This window comes from Haliotis rubra, unplaced genomic scaffold (genome assembly GCF_003918875.1).
Source record: "Haliotis rubra isolate DU_JTF1 unplaced genomic scaffold, ASM391887v1 Scf457, whole genome shotgun sequence".
Taxonomy (NCBI): domain Eukaryota; kingdom Metazoa; phylum Mollusca; class Gastropoda; order Lepetellida; family Haliotidae; genus Haliotis; species Haliotis rubra.
In genome coordinates this window covers 440,900-461,260 of record NW_025767143.1, presented here as the reverse complement: position 1 = coordinate 461,260, position 20,361 = coordinate 440,900, and the positions used below count along the sequence as shown (strand labels likewise).

Below are 20,361 nucleotides of genomic sequence, written 5' to 3'. Positions count from 1 at the left end.
ACAACAAGGGGAGGCAATCCAATTAAAAGGCCATGCAATCTATAATAAGGGGAGGCAATCCATCTAAAATCAAGGGGGGTAATCCATCTTAAAATATTGGCTCAATCCTGGAACAAGGCAATGTTTAACACTGGGGCAGTATGCTATGAAAACCGACGCAATCCCTGTTTGTATATATAAAGGTAGGTAACAATAGGCATAGGTTATGCTCTTATAGCAACAGGAAGCAATCAATTTCCAACAAAGAAGACAATCCTTTAATGAAAAGGGGAACATCTTTCAATAATAAAGGGAGATAATTCTTCAAAATACAAATTAGAAAAATAACTCTGCTGCCACTTTCAGAAGAAGAATTTGATGCTGGGCATCACCAGCTGATGAAACCGCGTCATTGTGTTTACAGTTACAGCAAAGTACTGAAGTCAAGAGATTAGATAACACAGAGCTGTATACAACAGCTGTATACAACAGCTGTATACAACAGTACAGGGTTGACCTGCAGGCTACTGGTGGATGAGATCGCTGTCTACCTCTACACCTGCATGCTTGGATGTTAGTACATGGCTACATCTCTACACTGTATAGTTGTAGTATATATGTATATATCGGCCTGTACATCATGCCAGGATATACACGGCTGCTCTGTCCTTCCTAGCCATCGGTCAGTTTATATTGACAAAAGTCCTTCATGTCATATTACAGCCTTAAACATTCAGTGCCACAACACAGCCATAAATTATATTCAAGTTTTATGTCAGGAACAAATTTCAACAAACTTTCATATCTTCTTTTACTTTCAGATTTTTCCACCTATCTACATATTCAGTTGATGAAATGCAAAACTGCTTTCACCACCCGACACAAAATACAGGTGCTTCCAGGTGAGATACGCAATACTCGGTGAAGACAGCTGTACAATCATCAGACAAGGTGAAATAATCGTCAGACCAGAAGAGCTAGATAATCCTCTCACAAGAATAGGTTGATAATCCTCATACAAGAAGAGCTATATAATGCTCACACCAAAACAGATACATAATCCTCAGATCAGAAGAGCCATATAATCGTTGGACCAGAAGAGCTAGATAATCCTCTCATAAGATTAAGAAAAGGGAAATAATTCTTGGACCAGAAGAGCTAAACAATCCTCAGACCAGAAGAGCTAGATAATCTTCACATCAGAAGAGCTATATAATCCTTGGACCAGAAGAGCTAAATAATCCTCAGACCAGAAGAGCTAGATAATCTTCACATCAGAAGAGCTATATAATCCTTGGACCAGAAGAGCTAAATAATCCTAATACCAAAGAGCTATACAATCTTCAGATCAGAAGAGTTAGATATGCCTCAGACAAGAAGAGTTAGATATGCCTCAGACAAGAATAGCTAATATCTTCAGATCAAACATCTACATACTCATGAGACCAAAGAGATATATAATCCTTAGAACAGAAGAGCTAAATAATCCTCATATCTTGCTCATACCAAAGACCTAGATAATCCTCAGACCAGAAGAGCTCAATAATTGAGTGAACTTTGAATTACCAGATCCACAAAACATGAATCTGGAGACGACAGCATTGTAATCATCATGCCCACTAAACCATACTTTCTTCTGATGTGCTAATCAAATATGTAAATTAGGCAAGGTGAGCGCTCACCATCAGACCAGAAGTTCACAGTGACCCACCACATACATTAGTGGTCACGTGAAACTGTACAAAGCAGTGAGAAGGAAGCAGTGTATATAGCAGTAAGGTCAAGGTCAAACCTGCACCACGGTGTTGAAGATGTTGCCGCTGCGGTGTGCAGTCAGTGCAGATGAGACAAGACCAGCATGTAAGCAGGTATGCAATAGTGGCTATAGATACAGCAGACAGTCTTCACTGCTCAACGTTCCGCCAAGACAGCAGAGCATTCAACAGCATCAGACCTTGCTGCAGTTCAAGAGAGCAACAGAATACATGTAGGGTGTAGCCTTGTCCAATAACAGGATTTAGTGTCAGATTAATTAACAGCCATATTCAACTCTGGTACAGCAAGTTAAGAAGATAGACTTTTTAAAAGTTCGAGCTGAGGTCTGGTCCCTGCCAGAAATGTGTATATCTACGAAAGTATTCTGTTGCGTCTCCTGACTGAACATATAGATGGCCTGGTTATAGTTTCGTGTGCCCTGCCCCCGTAGTAGCAAGTTACCCCTGGAGTAGCTCGTGGGAGCTGGAGATGGATCTCCGCGAGCCGTAGAAGCCCGGGGTGATGAGTCGCTTGTAGGACTCAAAGTTCTCCTTTCTACTGTCCAGAGCCCAGCTTATATGTTTCTGGGACTTGGTGCTGGGATTGGCTAGGTCCGCTAAACCAGGCTCGGACTTAGCTCGTATACGAGTATTTTGTAATGATCTTTCTTCTAGTTCCTCCTCATCTGTCCTGAAAGTCAAACACTGTCACATGATACACACACATTGCAATGGATTCTTCTGAAGCTCTGTGACGTCAGATACTAAACGGTTTAAGTCAGTTTAAATATCCTTTGGATCACTATAAACCAGCCAAAAGCTGTAGATAAGAATGTAGCAGGATTCGAAGTGGGTGTGTTAGTTTATTGGGGAGAAGGAAGCAGGATTCACTGCGGTGTGTTAGTTTACTGGGGAGAAGGAAGCAGGATTCACTGCGGTGTGTTAGTTTACTGGGGAGAAGGAAGCAGTATTCACTGCGGTGTGTTAGTTTATTGTGTTCGTGCTGTAGGGAGGTGAACATGGTGATGTGAGTCCACGCCCCAGGCAAAGAATTCCCCCAAATGTGTCTGTGCATGGCAGCATGGAGTGGCTCTCTCTGACGGATCTACCTATTTCTCATCTGGTCTGTGCTGTGTAGAAGTAGATAACAATGTCTGTGTCATTTGAATGTTGTTAGTGGAGGTGAACAGTGTCTAGTGAGTGTATTGTCAGCGCAGTATACTAATATTTCAGATAGAATTCCCATACACACAAATGCCTCCTCTAGAGCTTGGCATTTCGGAAAGAGCTGGCGGAAGTGAACACAATGTGGTTCCAAGACTGTGAGACAGACTAACCGTGCAGGCTGGTGAGGGACTGTGAGACAGACTAACCGTGCAGGCTGGTGAGGGACTGTGAGACAGACTAAGGGACTGTGAGACAGACTAACCGTGCAGGATGGTGAGGGACTGTGACATAGACTAAGGGACTGTGAGACAGACTAACCGTGCAGGCTGGTGAGGGAATGTGAGACAGACTAACCGTGCAGGCTGGTGAGGGACTGTGAGACAGACTAAGGGACTGTGAGACAGACTAACCGTGCAGGCTGGTGAGGGACTGTGAGACAGACTAAGGGACTGTGAGACAGACTAACCCTGCAGGCTGGTGAGGGACTGTGAGACAGACTAAGGGACTGTGAGACAGACTAACCCTGCAGGCTGGTGAGGGAATGTGAGACAGACTAACCATGCAGGCTGGAGAGGGAATGTGAGACAGACTAACCGTGCAGGCTGGGGAGGGAATGTGAGACAGACTAACCCTGCAGGCTGGTGAGGGAATGTGAGACAGACTAACCGTGCAGGCTGGTGAGGGAATGTGAGACAGTCTAACCGTGCAGGCTGGTGAGGGAATGTGAGACAGACTAACCGTGCAGGCTGGTGAGGGACTGTGAGACAGACTAACCGTGCAGGCTGGTGAGGGAATGCCTGCAGTGAACTATAACTATATGATTGTCTGTCGAGAGGCTGGGGAGTAAATCAAGAAACTTACAACTTCATGGATACAATCTAGTTCCTTACTGTTTGATGCATGTCTTTGAATAGTTATCCAGCATGATATCTCCATCTAACCATTTATGCCCAATAATTCAGAATTTGTCATCCATAAAGTTGTATGTTTTCTTGAATGAAACTATCGTATATGTTTAGCGAGACATGTCAGTGGATGTGCCTTGATGATATTGTCCACAGTATCCACCTGAATAATGATGAATCTAAGTCTCTGTAAGACTGGGTGTCCTGATCACCTGATGTACTTACACCCCGGCTAAACCCCCACCCACCCCTGCTGCCCCACTGCCCCCCACGCCACTGCCCAGCTACCCAACTCCCACTGCCCTACTCCCCAGCTGCCCCGCCACCCCACTGCCCAGCTACCCCACCCCCTGCTGCCCCACTACCCACTGCCCTACTCCCCAGCTGCCCCGCTACCCCCTGCTGCATAAGTCACTGGTAACTCATTCTTCTCTTCATCAACTTTACTTTTGCTTAACTAATATTTCTTCTTTAGGACTGCTTTGCCTTTATTTAACTTATACTTCCTCTTACTTTATTTCTGGCAAAGTGATACTTAAGAACTACTTTATTTCTGGTAAACTGATACTTAAGAACTACTTTATTTCTGGTAAACTGATACTTAAGAACTACTTTATTTCTGGTAAACTGATACTTAAGAATTGCTTTATTTCTGGTAAAGATACTTAAGAACTACTTTATTTCTGGTAAATTGATACTTAAGAACTACTTTATTTCTGGTAAACTGATACTTAAGAACTACTTTATTTCTGGTAAACTGATACTTAAGAACTACTTTATTTCTGGTTAACTGATACTTAAGAATTGCTTTATTTCTGGTAAACTGATACTTAAGAATTGCTTTATTTCTGGTAAATTGATACTTAAGAACTACTTTATTTCTGGCAAAGTGATACTTAAGAACTACTTTATTTCTGGTAAACTGATACTTAAGAACTACTTTATTTCTGGTAAACTGATACTTAAGAACTACTTTATTTCTGGTAAACTGATACTTAAGAATTGCTTTATTTCTGGTAAACTGATACTTAAGAATTGCTTTATTTCTGGTAAATTGATACTTAAGAACTACTTTATTTCTGGTAAACTGATACTTAAGAACTACTTTATTTCTGGTAAACTGATACTTAAGAACTACTTTATTTCTGGTAAACTGATACTTAAGAATTGCTTTATTTCTGGTAAACTGATACTTAAGAATTGCTTTATTTCTGGTAAATTGATACTTAAGAACTACTTTATTTCTGGTAAACTGATACTTAAGAATTGCTTTACTTTCGTTTAACCAATACTTCTTCAGGACTGATGTACATTTGCCTTACACTCTTCTTAAGGACTGTTCTGCTAACTTTTCTTTGCTTAGCTAGCACATTTTATTAAGAAATGCATTATTTCTGGCCCCCATGCCATAAAGCATTCTTGTGCTGTGGCATAAACCTATTGTAAAGTATGGGAATTATTGACATCTTAACGCTACGATCGCTTTGTGGTGCGGGGTCCTGGATAACTAATATTTCATCTTAAGGCCTGCTTAACCTTTGCTTAACTAATACTTCCTTTTCTGAACTACTCCATGCATGCTTAACTAATACTTCCTCCAAAGGACTACATAACCTTTGCTTAAGTAATACTCCATCCTAAAAATCCATTACTGTACTAATTACGGAATGCTTCCCTTCAGTCAAACAAATACTGCTTAAACTAATTAACCTTGCTTCATTAATCATTTTTTTCAGGGATACTTCCTGCTGAAGTGCTTTACTTAGTTCACCAATACATCCCCATGTGTAATGAGTTACCGTAATTCCAACTAGGCTGCTACTCTGGTCATACAATACTTCATCATGTAATGATGTGTGGTACTCCAGCCTGTGTGATGCCGACAGCTTCAGGCAGACTATACCAACACCTAGGACACGCTGTAAACATATCTTGCTGGACTGTTGAAGGCAAGTTATGCTCATGCTGTACGCTGTCATGCTATTCTGTCTCTAGAGATGCTCTATACGAAGACTAAGCCATGCTATTCTGTTTCTAGAGATGCTCTATACGAAGACTAAGCCATGCTTTAGTTCTGCTTGCTTCATGCTCGGCTTAACCCTGCCTTGCTCCTGCTGAAGCAGCAACAGCGAGTGTCGTGATGTGTCCACGCTGAAGCAGCAACAGCGAGTGTCGTGATGTGTCCACGCTGAAGCAGCAACAGCGAGTGTCGTGATGTGTCCACGCTGAAGCAGCAACAGCGAGTGTCGTGATGTGTCCACGCTGAAGCAGCAACAGCGAGTGTCGTGATGTGTCCACGCTGTCACCTGCCGTGTGAGTGAGTGAGACGCTCACTACCACAGCACACAATCTGCCCAGCATGTTGTCTTACGGGGAGTTTTGGTCAAGATTATGTTAAGAAACAGAAAAAGCAATTCATTAACAAAATAAAAGATTAAGAATCTATAAACAGGATAAGAAAAGAAAGGCACTTCCCCAGGCGGGTCTGACAGCTAGGGGCACTATGTACAACAATCCATGCACGGCTCGGCAGACAAATGACAAACATGCTGGAGTCAGATCGGAGCTTTATTTCTGGTCATGCATGTGGAGTATATATGTGACATGCGAGGTGATAATATCAGCTGGAACCTACATCTGTACATGACAATAAATACACAAGGTTATTCAAACATAAATGAGATGCCGGAGACATGGTTAATGAGTGTTAACACTGAGCCCTGAACAAGCACACGCCAACAAGAGCTTTAGTGACCAACTAACATGGTTAATGTGGAACAAGTTGGGTCTAAAAACAGTCGTCTATGTTCCAAAACTTAAATGACAGGCTGTTATTAATGTCAATCACAACAGAACACACAGATAGACTTTGTCCTGTAAACTGAAATACTATACTGAAATACCAACTAGTCCCCCTGGGAAGATAATATTATGGCAGAATGATGTAAAATGCTGAATTCGAGTCAGGTTTGAACATTCTAGCCAATCTACAAGCACCGGTCAGTTTAACACATACACATAATCGTATGTACAATCCCCTTGAACAATTACTAGTCAGTGTTGTATACAATATTATAAACAGTCCGCTTGTACATGCACTGGTGAGTGTTATGTAACGTTATGTACAATCTGGTTTACATCCCACATGCATCCAGGCCATGTCTTGTCACAAACCTGTAGCCTGTACACGGTGTTAGTCTGGACAATGGTATCTATACATCAAGCACTATCGTCATGCAGCTAGCACATACAACAACACTTGTCACCCTGGCAACTAGGTTTCAGTGTTGTCACGGTGACGGTGTGTGTGAGAGGGCAGGAGGTCCTTGATGCCGATGAGTACAGGGATGTGTGGAGCTGTATACGGAACTACGGGAATGATAGACGTGTGTATACATGTAGATGTCAGTGGGATGATAATGGGATGTTAAATATATACTGGACAGGTGTGGTGGTCAATGAGATCTGATGTTAGTATGATGTTGATGTTATATGTGAAGCACTGATCTTGAGTATGACATGTTATTTGGCAGTGTGACGTTAGCCATCAACTCAACTATCAACCTCAATGTTCTGCTACTGAGACAAGGGTCCCCTAGCCTAGGTGTGTGGCAGTAGATGTGGGTGATTCCATCTATTTTGGTGGGGGTGAACATGTTCCTTGGCTGGGGGTGTAGGGGTGTGCATGTCCCTTGGCTGGGGGTGTAGGGGTGGGCATGTCCCTTGGATGGGGGGTGTGGGCATGTCCTAAAGCCTTGGTATGAGACAGTAGGTGTCCCACCCAGCCTCGAGTGGTGTGTCACCGACAGTAGGTGTGTCACCGAGCCCCGAGTGGGTGTGTCACCGAGCCTCGGAGTGGGTGTGTCACCTAGCCTCGGAGTGGGTGTGTCACCTAGCCTCGGAGTGGGTGTGTCACCGAGCCCCGGAGTGGAGCTGTCACCTAGCCTCGGAGAGGGTGTGTCACCTAGCCTCGGAGTGGGTGTGTCACCTAGCCTCGGAGTGGGTGTGTCACCTAGCCTAAGGTTGTGGCAGAGAGTATCTCCCCTTGGAACGTCAGACCCCTGTCCACCCACTGATATATCAGAAATAGAAATAACAACAAATAAATGCCATATTGTAGTGAGTAATATCAGCCATATTGATCAGTCTACATACAGAGAGTAACCTGACGTACACACATTTACAGTGTGTGACACTGACGTACACACATTTACAGTGTGTGACACTGACGTACACACATGTACAGTGTGTAACACTGACGTACACATATCTACACAGTGTACCATGAGTCCGTGCAGGTATATAAGTTATAACAGTAACAATACTTCAACAGTCTATAGCACTGGGACTGCTGCAACATCTGGTGTGGAGGGACCCCGGCAGCTTGTCTCCCTGTGTGTAGCACAACAGGATCGAGTCAGCTCGGGGGAAACTCACACCAGCGTCAGCATCAACAGGGAATTACATTCCTCTATAAAGTCTTGAAAATATTTACAATTTTACATTCTAAAATTATATTCCAGAATGAGAATCTAGGCTCCCAGTGTTGAGTGAGTGAGTGAGTCACACATAGCCTATCACCACAGCAGCACGGCCTCACCTTGGTCGTGTGTCCGGCGACGTGTAGTGTTCCCGCTCACCACCAGGGGCCTTCCCACCATGCTTTGCAGCACGTAACCTCTCAATTTCTCGATGGTCCATGTACATCTGATTAGCGAAAGCCTTTGCGTGGTCATATGATTGTTCCCTCTGTCTGTTGCTGTAGTGATCGGGATGCACCCTGTCGAGATGGTTGTCCATCCTGTCGAGGTGGTTGTCGGAGCGATGCCGCAGATCCCGGGCCGGGGCAGAGTGATTTCGGATAGCGACGTACTCGTAGGGTGTGTCTTGTCTGGGGTCTATGGGGGCATACTGGTCTTGTTCTGGGTAGCGCTCACTACCTCCTCTCTGCTGGGGGATGTTCACTTCACTGTAGTTGTAGTGCCTGTAGTAACACAGAGTCAGATGACAGTCAGAGTCAGATGACAGTCAGAGTCAGATGCTACAGTCAGAGACAGATGTTACAGAGTCGGATGCTACAGTCGGAGACATATGCTACAGTCAGAGTCAGATGTAACAGATACAGGTGCTACAGACAGAGTCAGATGTTACAGATACAGATGCTACAGTCAGAGTCGGATACTACAGTCAGTCAGATGTTACAGAGTCGGATGCTACAGTCAGAGACAGATGCTACAGTGAGAGTCAGATGTTACAGAGTCAGATGCTACAGTCAGTCAGATGTTACAGATACAGATGCTACAGTCAGTCAGATGTTACAGATACATATGCTACAGTCAGTCAGATGTTACAGATACAGATGCTACAGTCAGATGTTACAGATACAGATGCTACAGAGTCAGATGTTACAGATACAGATGCTACAGAGTCGGATGCTACAGTCAGAGTAGGATGCTACAGTCAGAGACAGATGCTACAATCAGAGTCAGATGCTACAGAGTCAGATGCTACAGAGTCGAGTGCTACAGTCAGATAGATGCTACAGTCAGAGTTAGATGACACAGTCAGATATGTGAGTTATATGATTTTGATATAGGAATGATTTTGTTGATGACTACAAGCTGTTTGACATACCAATTTACAAAATGACAATCCTTGGATACTGCACCACATTGCTTGTGTCAGTCTCTGTACCTCATACAACTGCTTGGTTACAACAACAGTCAAGCATAACAAGCACCTGCCATCTGCCATCTCACTTGATGGTGTGTGTTTCTCTCACCTGTTAGAGTTCTCATAGTTGCGGATCTTTTGTTCGTCCGGCTCAATGCCCCGGTCCTTCATGTTGAAGGTCTTGGCCGGTACTGGAGGGGGTTCCTTCCTCTTCTGGTGGGGGAGGGTGTGTGACTCCATCCGTCCCTGGGGGGACCCGGGACCCTCGTCTTTCCTACAACAACCAGTCACTTCGTGGTACAGACAGTCACTGTGTCAGAGAGACTTCACTGTTACATGATCCCTAATGTCAGACAGACTTCACTGTGACATGATCCCTAATGTCAGACAGACTTCACTGTGACAAGATCCCTTATGTCAGACAGACTTCACTGTTACATGATCCCTAATGTAAGACAGACTTGACTGTGACATGATCCCTAATGTCAGACAGACTTCACTGTGATATAATCCCCCAAATCAGACAGATTTCACTGTGACATGATCCCTAATGTTAGACAGATTTAACTGTTACATGATCCCTAACGTCAGACGACTTTACTGTGACATGATCCCTAATGTCAGACAGACTTCACTGTTACATGATCCCTAATGTCAGACAGACTTCACTGTGACAAGATCCCTTATGTCAGACAGACTTCACTGTTACATGATCCCTAATGTAAGACAGACTTGACTGTGACATGATCCCTAATGTCAGACAGACTTCACTGTGATATAATCCCCCAAATCAGACAGATTTCACTGTGACATGATCCCTAATGTCAGACAGATTTAACTGTTACATGATCCCTAATGTCAGACGACTTAACTGTGACATGATCCCTAATGTCAGACAGATTTAACTGTTACATGATCCCTAATGTCAGACGACTTAACTGTGACATGATCCCTAATGTCAGACTTCACTGTTACATAATCCCCCAAATCAGACAGATTTCATTGTGACATGATCCCTAATGTCAGACAGACTTCATTGTGACATAATCCCCAATCAGACAGATCATTTGTGACATGATCCCTAATGTCAGATTCACTGTTACATAATCCCTAATCAGACAGATTTCATTTGTGACATGATCCCTAATGTCAGACAGACTTCACTGTTACATGATCCTAATGTCAGATAGGCGTTCACTGTTACATAATCCCAAATCAGACAGATTTCATTGTGTTACATGATCCCTAATGTCAGACAGACTTCACTGTTACATAATCCCCAAATCAGACAGATTTCATTTGTGACATGATCCCTAATGTCAGACAGACTTCACTGTTACATAATCCCCAAATCAGACAGATTTCATTTGTGACATGATCCCTAATGTCAGACAGACTTCACTGTTACATAATCCCCAAATCAGACAGATTTCATTGTGACATGATCCCTAATGTCACAGATTTCCTGTTCATTACATGATCCCTAATGTCAGATAGACTTCACTGTGACATGATCCCTAATGTCAGACAGATTTAGCTGTTACATGATCCCTAACGTCAGACAGACTTCACTGTTACATAATCCCCAAATCAGACCAGATTTCATTGTGACATGATCCCTAATGTCAGACCAGATTTCATTGTTGACATGATCCCTAATGTCAGACAGACGTCCACTGTTACATAATCCCCAAATCAGACAGATTTCACAGACACTGACATGATCCCTAATGTCACACAGATTTCACTGTTACATGATCCCTAATGTCAGATAGGCGTCACTGTTACATAATCCCCAATGTCAGACAGATTTCATTGTGACATGATCCCTAATGTCAGACAGACTTCACTGTTACATAATCCCCAAATCAGATAGATTTCATTGTGACATGATCCCTAATGTCAGACAGATTTCATTGTGACATGATCCCTAATGTCAGACAGATTTCATTGTGACATGATCCCTAATGTCAGACAGGCGTCACTGTTACATAATCCCCAAATCAGACAGATTTCACTGTGACATGATCCCTAATGTCAGACAGATTTCACTGTTACATGATCCCTAATGTCAGATACAGGCGTCACTGTTACATAATCCCCAAATCAGACAGATTTCATTGTGACATGATCCCTAATGTCAGACAGACTTCACTGTTACATAATCCCCCAAATCAGACAGATTTCATTGTGACATGATCCCTAATGTCAGACCAGATTTCATTGTGACATGATCCCTAATGTCAGATAGACTTCACTGTTACATGATCCCTAATGTCAGACAGATTTCACTGTTACATGATCCCTAATGTCAGACAGACTTCACTGTTACATAATCCCCAAATCCAGACAGATTTCATTGTGACATGATCCCTAATGTCAGACAGACTTCACTGTTACATAATCCCCAAATCAGACAGATTTCATTGTGACATGATCCCTAATGTCAGACAGACTTCACTGTTACATAATCCCCAAATCAGACAGATTTCACTGTGACATGATCCCTAATGTCAGACAGATTTCATTGTGACATGATCCCTAATGTCAGACAGACTTCACTGTTACATAATCCCCAAATCAGACAGACTTCACTGTTACATGATCCCTAATGTCAGACAGATTTCACTGTTACATGATCCCTAATGTCAGATAGACTTCACTGTGACATGATCCCTAATGTCAGACAGATTTAACTGTTACATGATCCCTAACGTCCAGGCGACTTAACTGTGACATGATCCCTAATGTCAGACAGACTTTACTGTTACATAATCCCCAAATCAGACAGATTTCATTGTGACATGATCCCTAATGTCAGACAGATTTCATTGTGACATGATCCCTAATGTCAGACAGACGCCACTGTTACATAATCCCCAAATCAGACAGATTTCACTGTGACATGATCCTTAATGTCAGACAGATTTCACTGTTACATGATCCCTAATGTCAGATAGGAGCGTCACTGTTACATAATCCCCCAAATCAGACAGATTTCATTGTGACATGATCCCTAATGTCAGACAGACTTCACTGTTACATAATCCCCCAAATCAGACAGATTTCATTGTGACAGATCCCTAATGTCAGACAGATTTCATTGTGACATGATCCCTAATGTCAGACAGATTTCATTGTGACATGATCCCTAATGTCAGACAGACGTCCACTGTTACATAAATCCCCCAAATCAGACAGATTTCACTGTGACATGATCCCTAATGTCAGACAGATTTCACTGTTACATGATCCCTAATGTCAGACTTCACTGTTACATAATCCCCCAAATCAGACAGATTTCATTGTGACATGATCCCTAATGTCAGACAGACTTCATTGTTACATAATCCCCCAAATCAGACAGATTTCATTGTGATAGATCCCTAATGTCAGACAGATTTCATTGTGACATGATCCCTAATGTCAGATAGACTTCACTGTTACATGATCCCTAATGTCAGACAGATTTCACTGTTACATGATCCCTAATGTCAGACAGACTTCACTGTTACATAATCCCCAAATCAGACAGATTTCATTGTGACATGATCCTAATGTCAGACAGACTTCACTGTTACATAATCCCCAAATCAGACAGATTTCATTGTGACATGATCCTAATGTCAGACAGACTTCACTGTTACATAATCCCCAAATCAGACAGATTTCACTGTGACATGATCCCTAATGTCAGACAGATTTCATTGTGACATGATCCCTAATGTCAGACAGACTTCACTGTTACATAATCCCCAAATCAGACAGACTTCACTGTTACATGATCCCTAATGTCAGACAGATTTCACTGTTACATGATCCCTAATGTCAGATAGACTTCACTGTGACATGATCCCTAATGTCATACAGATTTAACTGTTACATGATCCCTAGCGTCCAGACTAATTTAACTGTGACATGATCCCTAATGTCAGACCAGACTTTACTGTTACATAATCCCCCAAATCAGACAGATTTCATTGTGACATGATCCCTAATGTCAGACAGATTTCACTGTTACACTTGATCCCTAATGTCAGATAGACGTCACTGTTACATAATCCCCAAATCAGACAGATTTCATTTGTGACATGATCCCTAATGTCAGACAGACTTCACTGTTACATAATCCCCAAATCAGACAGATTTCATTGTGACATGATCCCTAATGTCAGATAGACGTCACTGTTACATAATCCCCAAATCAGACAGATTTCATTGTGACATGATCCCTAATGTCAGACAGACTTCACTGTTACATAATCCCCAAATCAGACAGATTTCATTGTGACATGATCCCTAATGTCAGACAGACTTCACTGTTACATAATCCCCAAATCAGACAGATTTCATTGTGACATGATCCCTAATGTCAGACAGACGTCACTGTTATATAATCCCCAAATCAGACAGATTTCATTGTGACATGATCCCTAATGTCAGACAGACTTCATTGTTACATAATCCCCCAAATCAGACAGATTTCATTGTGACATGATCCCTAATGTCAGACAGATTTCACTGTGACATGATCCCTAATGTCAGATAGACTTCACTGTTACATAATCCCCCAAATCAGACAGATTTCATTGTGACATGATCCCTAATGTCAGACAGATTTCATTGTGACATGATCCCTAATGTCAGACAGACTTCACTGTTACATGATCCCTAATGTCAGACAGATTTCATTGTGACATGATCCCTAATGTCAGATAGACTTCACTGTTACATGATCCCTAATGTCAGACAGACTTCACTGTTACATGATCCCTAATGTCAGAAAGACAATGTTCATGATATAACAAAGATATGCTGGTGTTGACAGACCAGATAATCTGAAGCATGGCTACTGACCTGTACTTGGCAGCGAGGTCGGAGATCTTGGCCTTGTTCACGTTACTGGTGTTGACGGGGTTTGCGGTGCTGCGTGTGAAGCGGTAGGGGTCATGACCCGGGCTCCGCTCCCTCCCCGTCACACCCCCAAGCTTCTCCCTCAGCTTGGTGTCATCGTGCTTGTTCGAGGGGTGGTTCACGTACTTGCTGTACGAGTCGCTCGAGTGGGAGGAGGAATCATTGTGAGCCTGTCACAGAGGAGAGACAATGTCAGAGTATGTAATGGAGGGTGGTTCATGCTGTACTGGAGGGTGGTTCACAGAGGACTTGCTACTGGAGGGTGGTTCACGACTTGCTGCACGAAGTCAGCTCAAGTTGGGAGGAATCATTGTGAGCCTGTCACAGAGGAGAGACAATGTCAGAGTATGTACTGGAGGGTGGTTCACGTGACTTGCTGCACGAAGTAAGCCAAGTTGGGAGGAGGAATCATTGTGAGCCTGTCACAGAGGAGAGACAATGTCAGAGTATGTACTGGAGGGTGGTTCATGTACTTGCTGTCACGAGTCGCTCGAGTGGGGGGTGGAGGAATCATTGTGAGCCTGTCACAGAGGAGAGACAATATCAGAGTATGTACTGGAGGGTGGTTCACGTGTACTTGCTGTGCAAGTAAGCTCCAAGTGGGAGGAGGAATCATTGTGAGCCTGTCACAGAGGAGAGACAATGTCAGAGTATGTACTGGAGGGTGGTTCACGTACTTGCTGTACGAGTCGCTCGAGTGGGAGGAGGAATCATTGTGAGCCTGTCACAGAGGAGAGACAATATCAGAGTATGTACTGGAGGGTGGTTCACGTTGGGGAGGAATCATTGTGAGCCTGTCTGCAATGACAATGTCAGAGTGGGAGGAGGAATCATTGTGAGCCTGTCACAGAGGAGAGACAATATCAGAGTATGTACTGGAGGGTGGTTCACGTACTTGCTGTACGAGTCGCTCGAGTGGGAGGAGGAATCATTGTGAGCCTGTCACAGAGGAGAGACAATATCAGAGTATGTACTGGAGGGTGGTTCACGTACTTGCTGTGCAGTGAGTCACCCCTGTCACAGAGTGGGAGGAGGAATCATTGTGAGCCTGTCACAGAGGAGAGACAATATCAGAGTATGTACTGGAGGGTGGTTCACGATTTGCTGCACAATTCGCCGAGTGGGAGGAGGAATCATTGTGAGCCTGTCACAGAGGAGAGACAATATCAGAGTATGTACTGGAGGGTGGTTCACGTACTTGCTGTCACGAAAGGTCACTTTCGAGTGGGAGGAGGAATCATTGTGAGCCTGTCACAGAGGAGAGACAATATCAGAGTATGTACTGGAGGGTGGTTCACGTACTTGCTGTACGAGTCGCTCGAGTGGGAAGAGGAATCATTGTGAGCCTGTCACAGAGGAGAGACAATATCAGAGTATGTACTGGAGGGTGGTTCACGTGCACTTGCTGTCACGAAGTCACTCAAGTTGGAAGAGAGTCATTGTGAGCCTGTCACAGAGGAGAGACAATATCAGAGTATGTACTGGAGGGGTGGTTCATCACTCGTACTTGCTGAGTATGTACTGGAGTCACACGTCGAGTGGGAGGAGGAATCATTGTGAGCCTGTCACAGAGGAGAGACAATGTCAGAGTATGTACTGGAGGGTGGTTCACGTACTTGCTGTACGAGTCGCTCAAGTTGGGGGAGGAATCATTGTGAGCCTGTCACAGAGGAGAGACAATATCAGAGTATGTACTGGAGGGTGGTTCACGTACTTGCTGTACGAGTCGCTCGAGTGGGAGGAGGAATCATTGTGAGCCTGTCACAGAGGAGAGACAATGTCAAGTATGTACTGGAGGGTGGTTCACGTACTTGCTGTACGAGTCGCTCAAGTTGGGGGAGGAATCATTGTGAGCCTGTCACAGAGGAGAGACAATATCAGAGTATGTACTGGAGGGTGGTTCACGTCCTTGCTGTACGAGTCGCTCAAGTTGGGGGAGGAATCATTGTGAGCCTGTCACAGAGGAGAGACAATATCAGATTATATGGGCTGGAGGGTGGTTCACGTACTTGCTGTACGAGTCACTCAAGTTGGGGGAGGAATCATTGTGAGCCTGCTACAGAGGAGAGACAATATCAGAGTATGTACTGGAGGGTGGGGAGACAATAGGACAGTTTCTGTCCTCAGAGATTCAGATGATTTCCCCTTCAGAGCAAGTTTCCATTAACTCACTAGTTTCAGTTCTGTAAACTATACTTGCGGGAAACAGGACAGCACTAAACAGTTTCAGTAACAAATGTAACAAGTTGCTTGTAGAGGAGACAACAAAGTAAGAGAGTATCTAAAACACGTGGTGCGACTTACTCGGTGTTCTGGTGGCGCCCCCTGGCCCATGTGAGGAGAATGATGGGGAGATGACTGTTTCGGAATGCTTGGTTCTGCGCGGTACACGTCCCCGCCGGATTCGTAGCGGTGAGGGCTGTACTCATCGTACAAGTGATACTGTTGATCTGCAACACAACAACCTCCTCTTGTTAATCCGGTCCAGATAGGATTACACATGGTTCAGCCCTGGAGTGGGCAGAGGCAACCAGGATTCACCACTCCGAGAATGTGTGTTTCAGAGGATTTCATTTGTTCTCTGTTGGGTTTGACAGTGAAGACACTCACTCACCTGATGCTATTCGGTTGCGGAAGGCGTTCGCTGGGGGTGAGCGTTGCGTAGGGATCTATACTTGAGCGGTTGTGATGAGGCAGTGGTGGACTCTGGGCGTAGTAAGATGGGTAGTACCGGTCCTCTGGCTGTGTCCCGTGCCACTCGTCTGTAACACACAGTCTCATTAAAAATACCTCTTGATCTAGTAACACAACATTTCTCTTAAAATAATTTATTTAAACTGTCCAGTTAGCTAATCATAGTTAGAACAGTGGTATATATCTCTTCCTCGTCTTCAGTAGTGCTACAACTATATGGGTGGATCTCCGTAACGTCAGCTTGCTGCATGGCGTACAGCTATCTACGTAGTGTTTATACTTGTACTCACTGTCTTGGGGCCTTCCACTCTGTCGAGGGTCAGATCCCCGTGCATAGCGATCTTGTGGCGAAAACTGAAACATTCAAAACAAGGTCGTCAATCCTTCTCAGACCAGTCACAACACATGCGGTCTCATCTAAAACTGAAGTCCAGTCCTTCTGATTCACACATGGACAAAGCTGATCTCACTCACTCACCCTCTGGTTGTGGTAGCTGGGCGGGCCGGGGTACGGGGGAATCCCTGGGATACCGTGCTCTGCTGTGTTGACGCTGGGGTCCGAGGATGACCTCACCAGACGTTTCTTCTGTATTGGAGACACGTCAAAGTCATCGTACGGTCGGTGGAGGTCCAGCTCACTCTCCGGCGAGGCGTAGCTGAGCCGGGCCGGCATTGGGAAGAGAAAGTCTTCACTGATGTCCTCATCCGGCTGTAGAACAAACAACATGGGAGAAGGTCAACAGTTGAACAGTACGATAAACATACTACGTAAACTACAACTGTAACCAAGTCTAGCAGTGCGATGCAACCTGGTTGAGAAGTATCTGTGCCGGTAGTCCTTCATCTCCCATGTGCTAGGTTGGGTTCATTGTTCAGTTAAACAGGTCCACCTTAAACATGGGTGTTTGGGGAGATATGTGAAGCGATGTGTGGATGTTCTTCAAGACACACCCAAAGACGTGTCTGTGTTCTGTGAGACACCCAGTGTCGGTGTTCTGTGAGACACCCAGTGTCAGTGTTCCGTGTTCCGTGAGACACCAGGTGTCTGTGTTCCTACCTTCTTGTCACTCATCCAGATGTTCTGCCGCTGCTGATAGATGATCAGCTCACAGAGCTTGGTGTACCACGTGTCCGAGCTGCCGTGTGTGATGGTGCCTGCAGACAGAGAAGCACATCGGTACCTTCAGCAAGTAACATGCACCTTCATTCCCATAGCAACCACACCGTAACATGCACCCACCGTCCCATACGTCTCTACCACACCGTCATTCACCATACGTCTCTACCACACCCTCATTCACCATACGTCTCTACCACACCCTCATTCACCATACGTCTCTACCACACCGTCATTCACCATACGTCTCTACCACACCCTCATTCACCATACGTCTCTACCACACCCTCATTCACCATATGTCTCTACCACACCATTCATTCACCATACGTCTCTACCACATTCACCATAATGCCTACCATATCGCCTCTACACACCATCACCACACCGCCATTCACCATACGTCTCTACCACACCGTCATTCACCATCATTCGTCTCTACCACACCGTCATTCACCATACGCCTCTACCACACCCTCATTCACCATATCGTCTCTACCACATTCACCATACGCCTCTACCACACCTCTCATTCACCATAATGCCTACCATATCGCCTCTACCATTTCACCATACGCCTCTACCACACCGTCATTCACCATACGTCTCTACCACACCCTCATTCACCATACGCCTCTACCACACCCTCATTCACCATATCGCCTTTCATTCACCATATGCGTCTCTACCCTCATTCACCATAATGCCTCTACCACACCGTCATTCACCATCGTCTCTACCACACCGTCATTCACCATAATGCCTCTACCACACCGCCATTCACCATCCACAACCGCATTCACCATACATCTCTACCACACCCTCATTCACCATACGCCTCTACCACACGTCTCTACCACACCCTCATTCACCATCGTTCACCATATTCACCATCTCTACCACACCATCTTTAGACTCACCAGTAAACAAGTGGGAGTACATCTTCTCCAGTTTTTCACTATGTTCATACATTTTCTTATGGTTCTTGGCAGGTGCCTTCCAGCGAGAGCGCAGGTCCTTGACTGCCTGCTTGCTGTCGGCCTTCAGGTTCACCGTGATGGGGTAATACTGGGCGTAGTTGAGGCGGTCCACGTGTTGCGGAGTGACATCCAGGAGGCAGTGCTTGCGCTGTCAAGAGAAGATCGCGATATAAGTCACAGATAACTCCTATCAACTGTCATCACTTACCACCTCTCAGATGACACATTGGTATTAGCTATTAAATAGATCACTACTGACAGCATCATGATGGTTACCTTGGTGATGGCCTCCCTGATGGCGCCAAGTCGTATGATGCCGGACTTCTTTCTGTCATCATCCTGAGTCAAGTCAGACTCTGCAACAGACAGAAGTCGTACATTGTTACAGTCATCTTGTACACGGTTACAGTCATCTTGTACACTGTTACACTTCTGTTGCACATTGTTAGTCATGTTGTACAATGTTACAGACATGTTGTACACGGTTATAGTCATGTTGTACAATGTTACAGACATGTTGTGCACAGTTATAGTCATGTTGTACACGGTTATAGTCATGTTGTACACGGTTATAGTCATGTTGTACAATGTTACAAACATGTTGTACACAGTTATAGTCATGTTGTACAATGTTACAGACATGTTGTACACGGTTATAGTCATGTTGTACAATGTTACAGACATGTTGTACACAGTTATAGTCATGTTGTACACGGTTATAGTCATGTTGTATGAGGTTATAGTCATGTTGTACAATGTTACAAACATGTTGTACACAGTTATAGTCATGTTGTACACGGTTATAGTCATGTTGTACGAGGTTATAGTCATGTTGTACAATGTTACAAACATGTTGTACACAGTTATAGTCATGTTGTACAATGTTACAGACATGTTGTACACAGTTATAGTCATGTTGTACACAGTTATAGTCATGTTGTACACGGTTATAGTCATGTTGTACGAGGTTATAGTCATGTTGTACAGTTACAGTCAGGGAGTATATTGTTAATGGTCAATTTAGTGTTTTGTTGCCTGCACTGGGGGAACCCAGTATTATGAAGTGCAACCTAGTTATTAGTCTAATTTGCACCAGGTGCAAGTAATTTTTTGAGCGGGTAAAATTTCTGAATAAAACATCTAAATAATTCAATGGCATATTTCTTTCATTACATATT

The 20,361-nt window shown here is 44.1% G+C and overlaps 1 protein-coding gene across 1 annotated transcript in view; it reads right to left on the bottom strand.

The window, feature by feature from the left end:
* Positions 1-15,968: 15,968 nt before the first annotated feature.
* LOC124290102 (tight junction protein ZO-1-like) overlaps positions 15,969-20,361 on the bottom strand; it is a 110,185-nt gene continuing 105,792 nt past the window's right edge. Inside the window, 8 exon segments of the mRNA XM_046726788.1 lie at positions 15,969-16,150; positions 16,697-16,842; positions 17,007-17,154; positions 17,377-17,440; positions 17,565-17,795; positions 18,144-18,241; positions 19,124-19,331; positions 19,460-19,539. Coding sequence (XP_046582744.1) covers positions 16,818-16,842; positions 17,007-17,154; positions 17,377-17,440; positions 17,565-17,795; positions 18,144-18,241; positions 19,124-19,331; positions 19,460-19,539 — 854 coding nt within the window. The 3' untranslated portion in view covers positions 15,969-16,150; positions 16,697-16,817.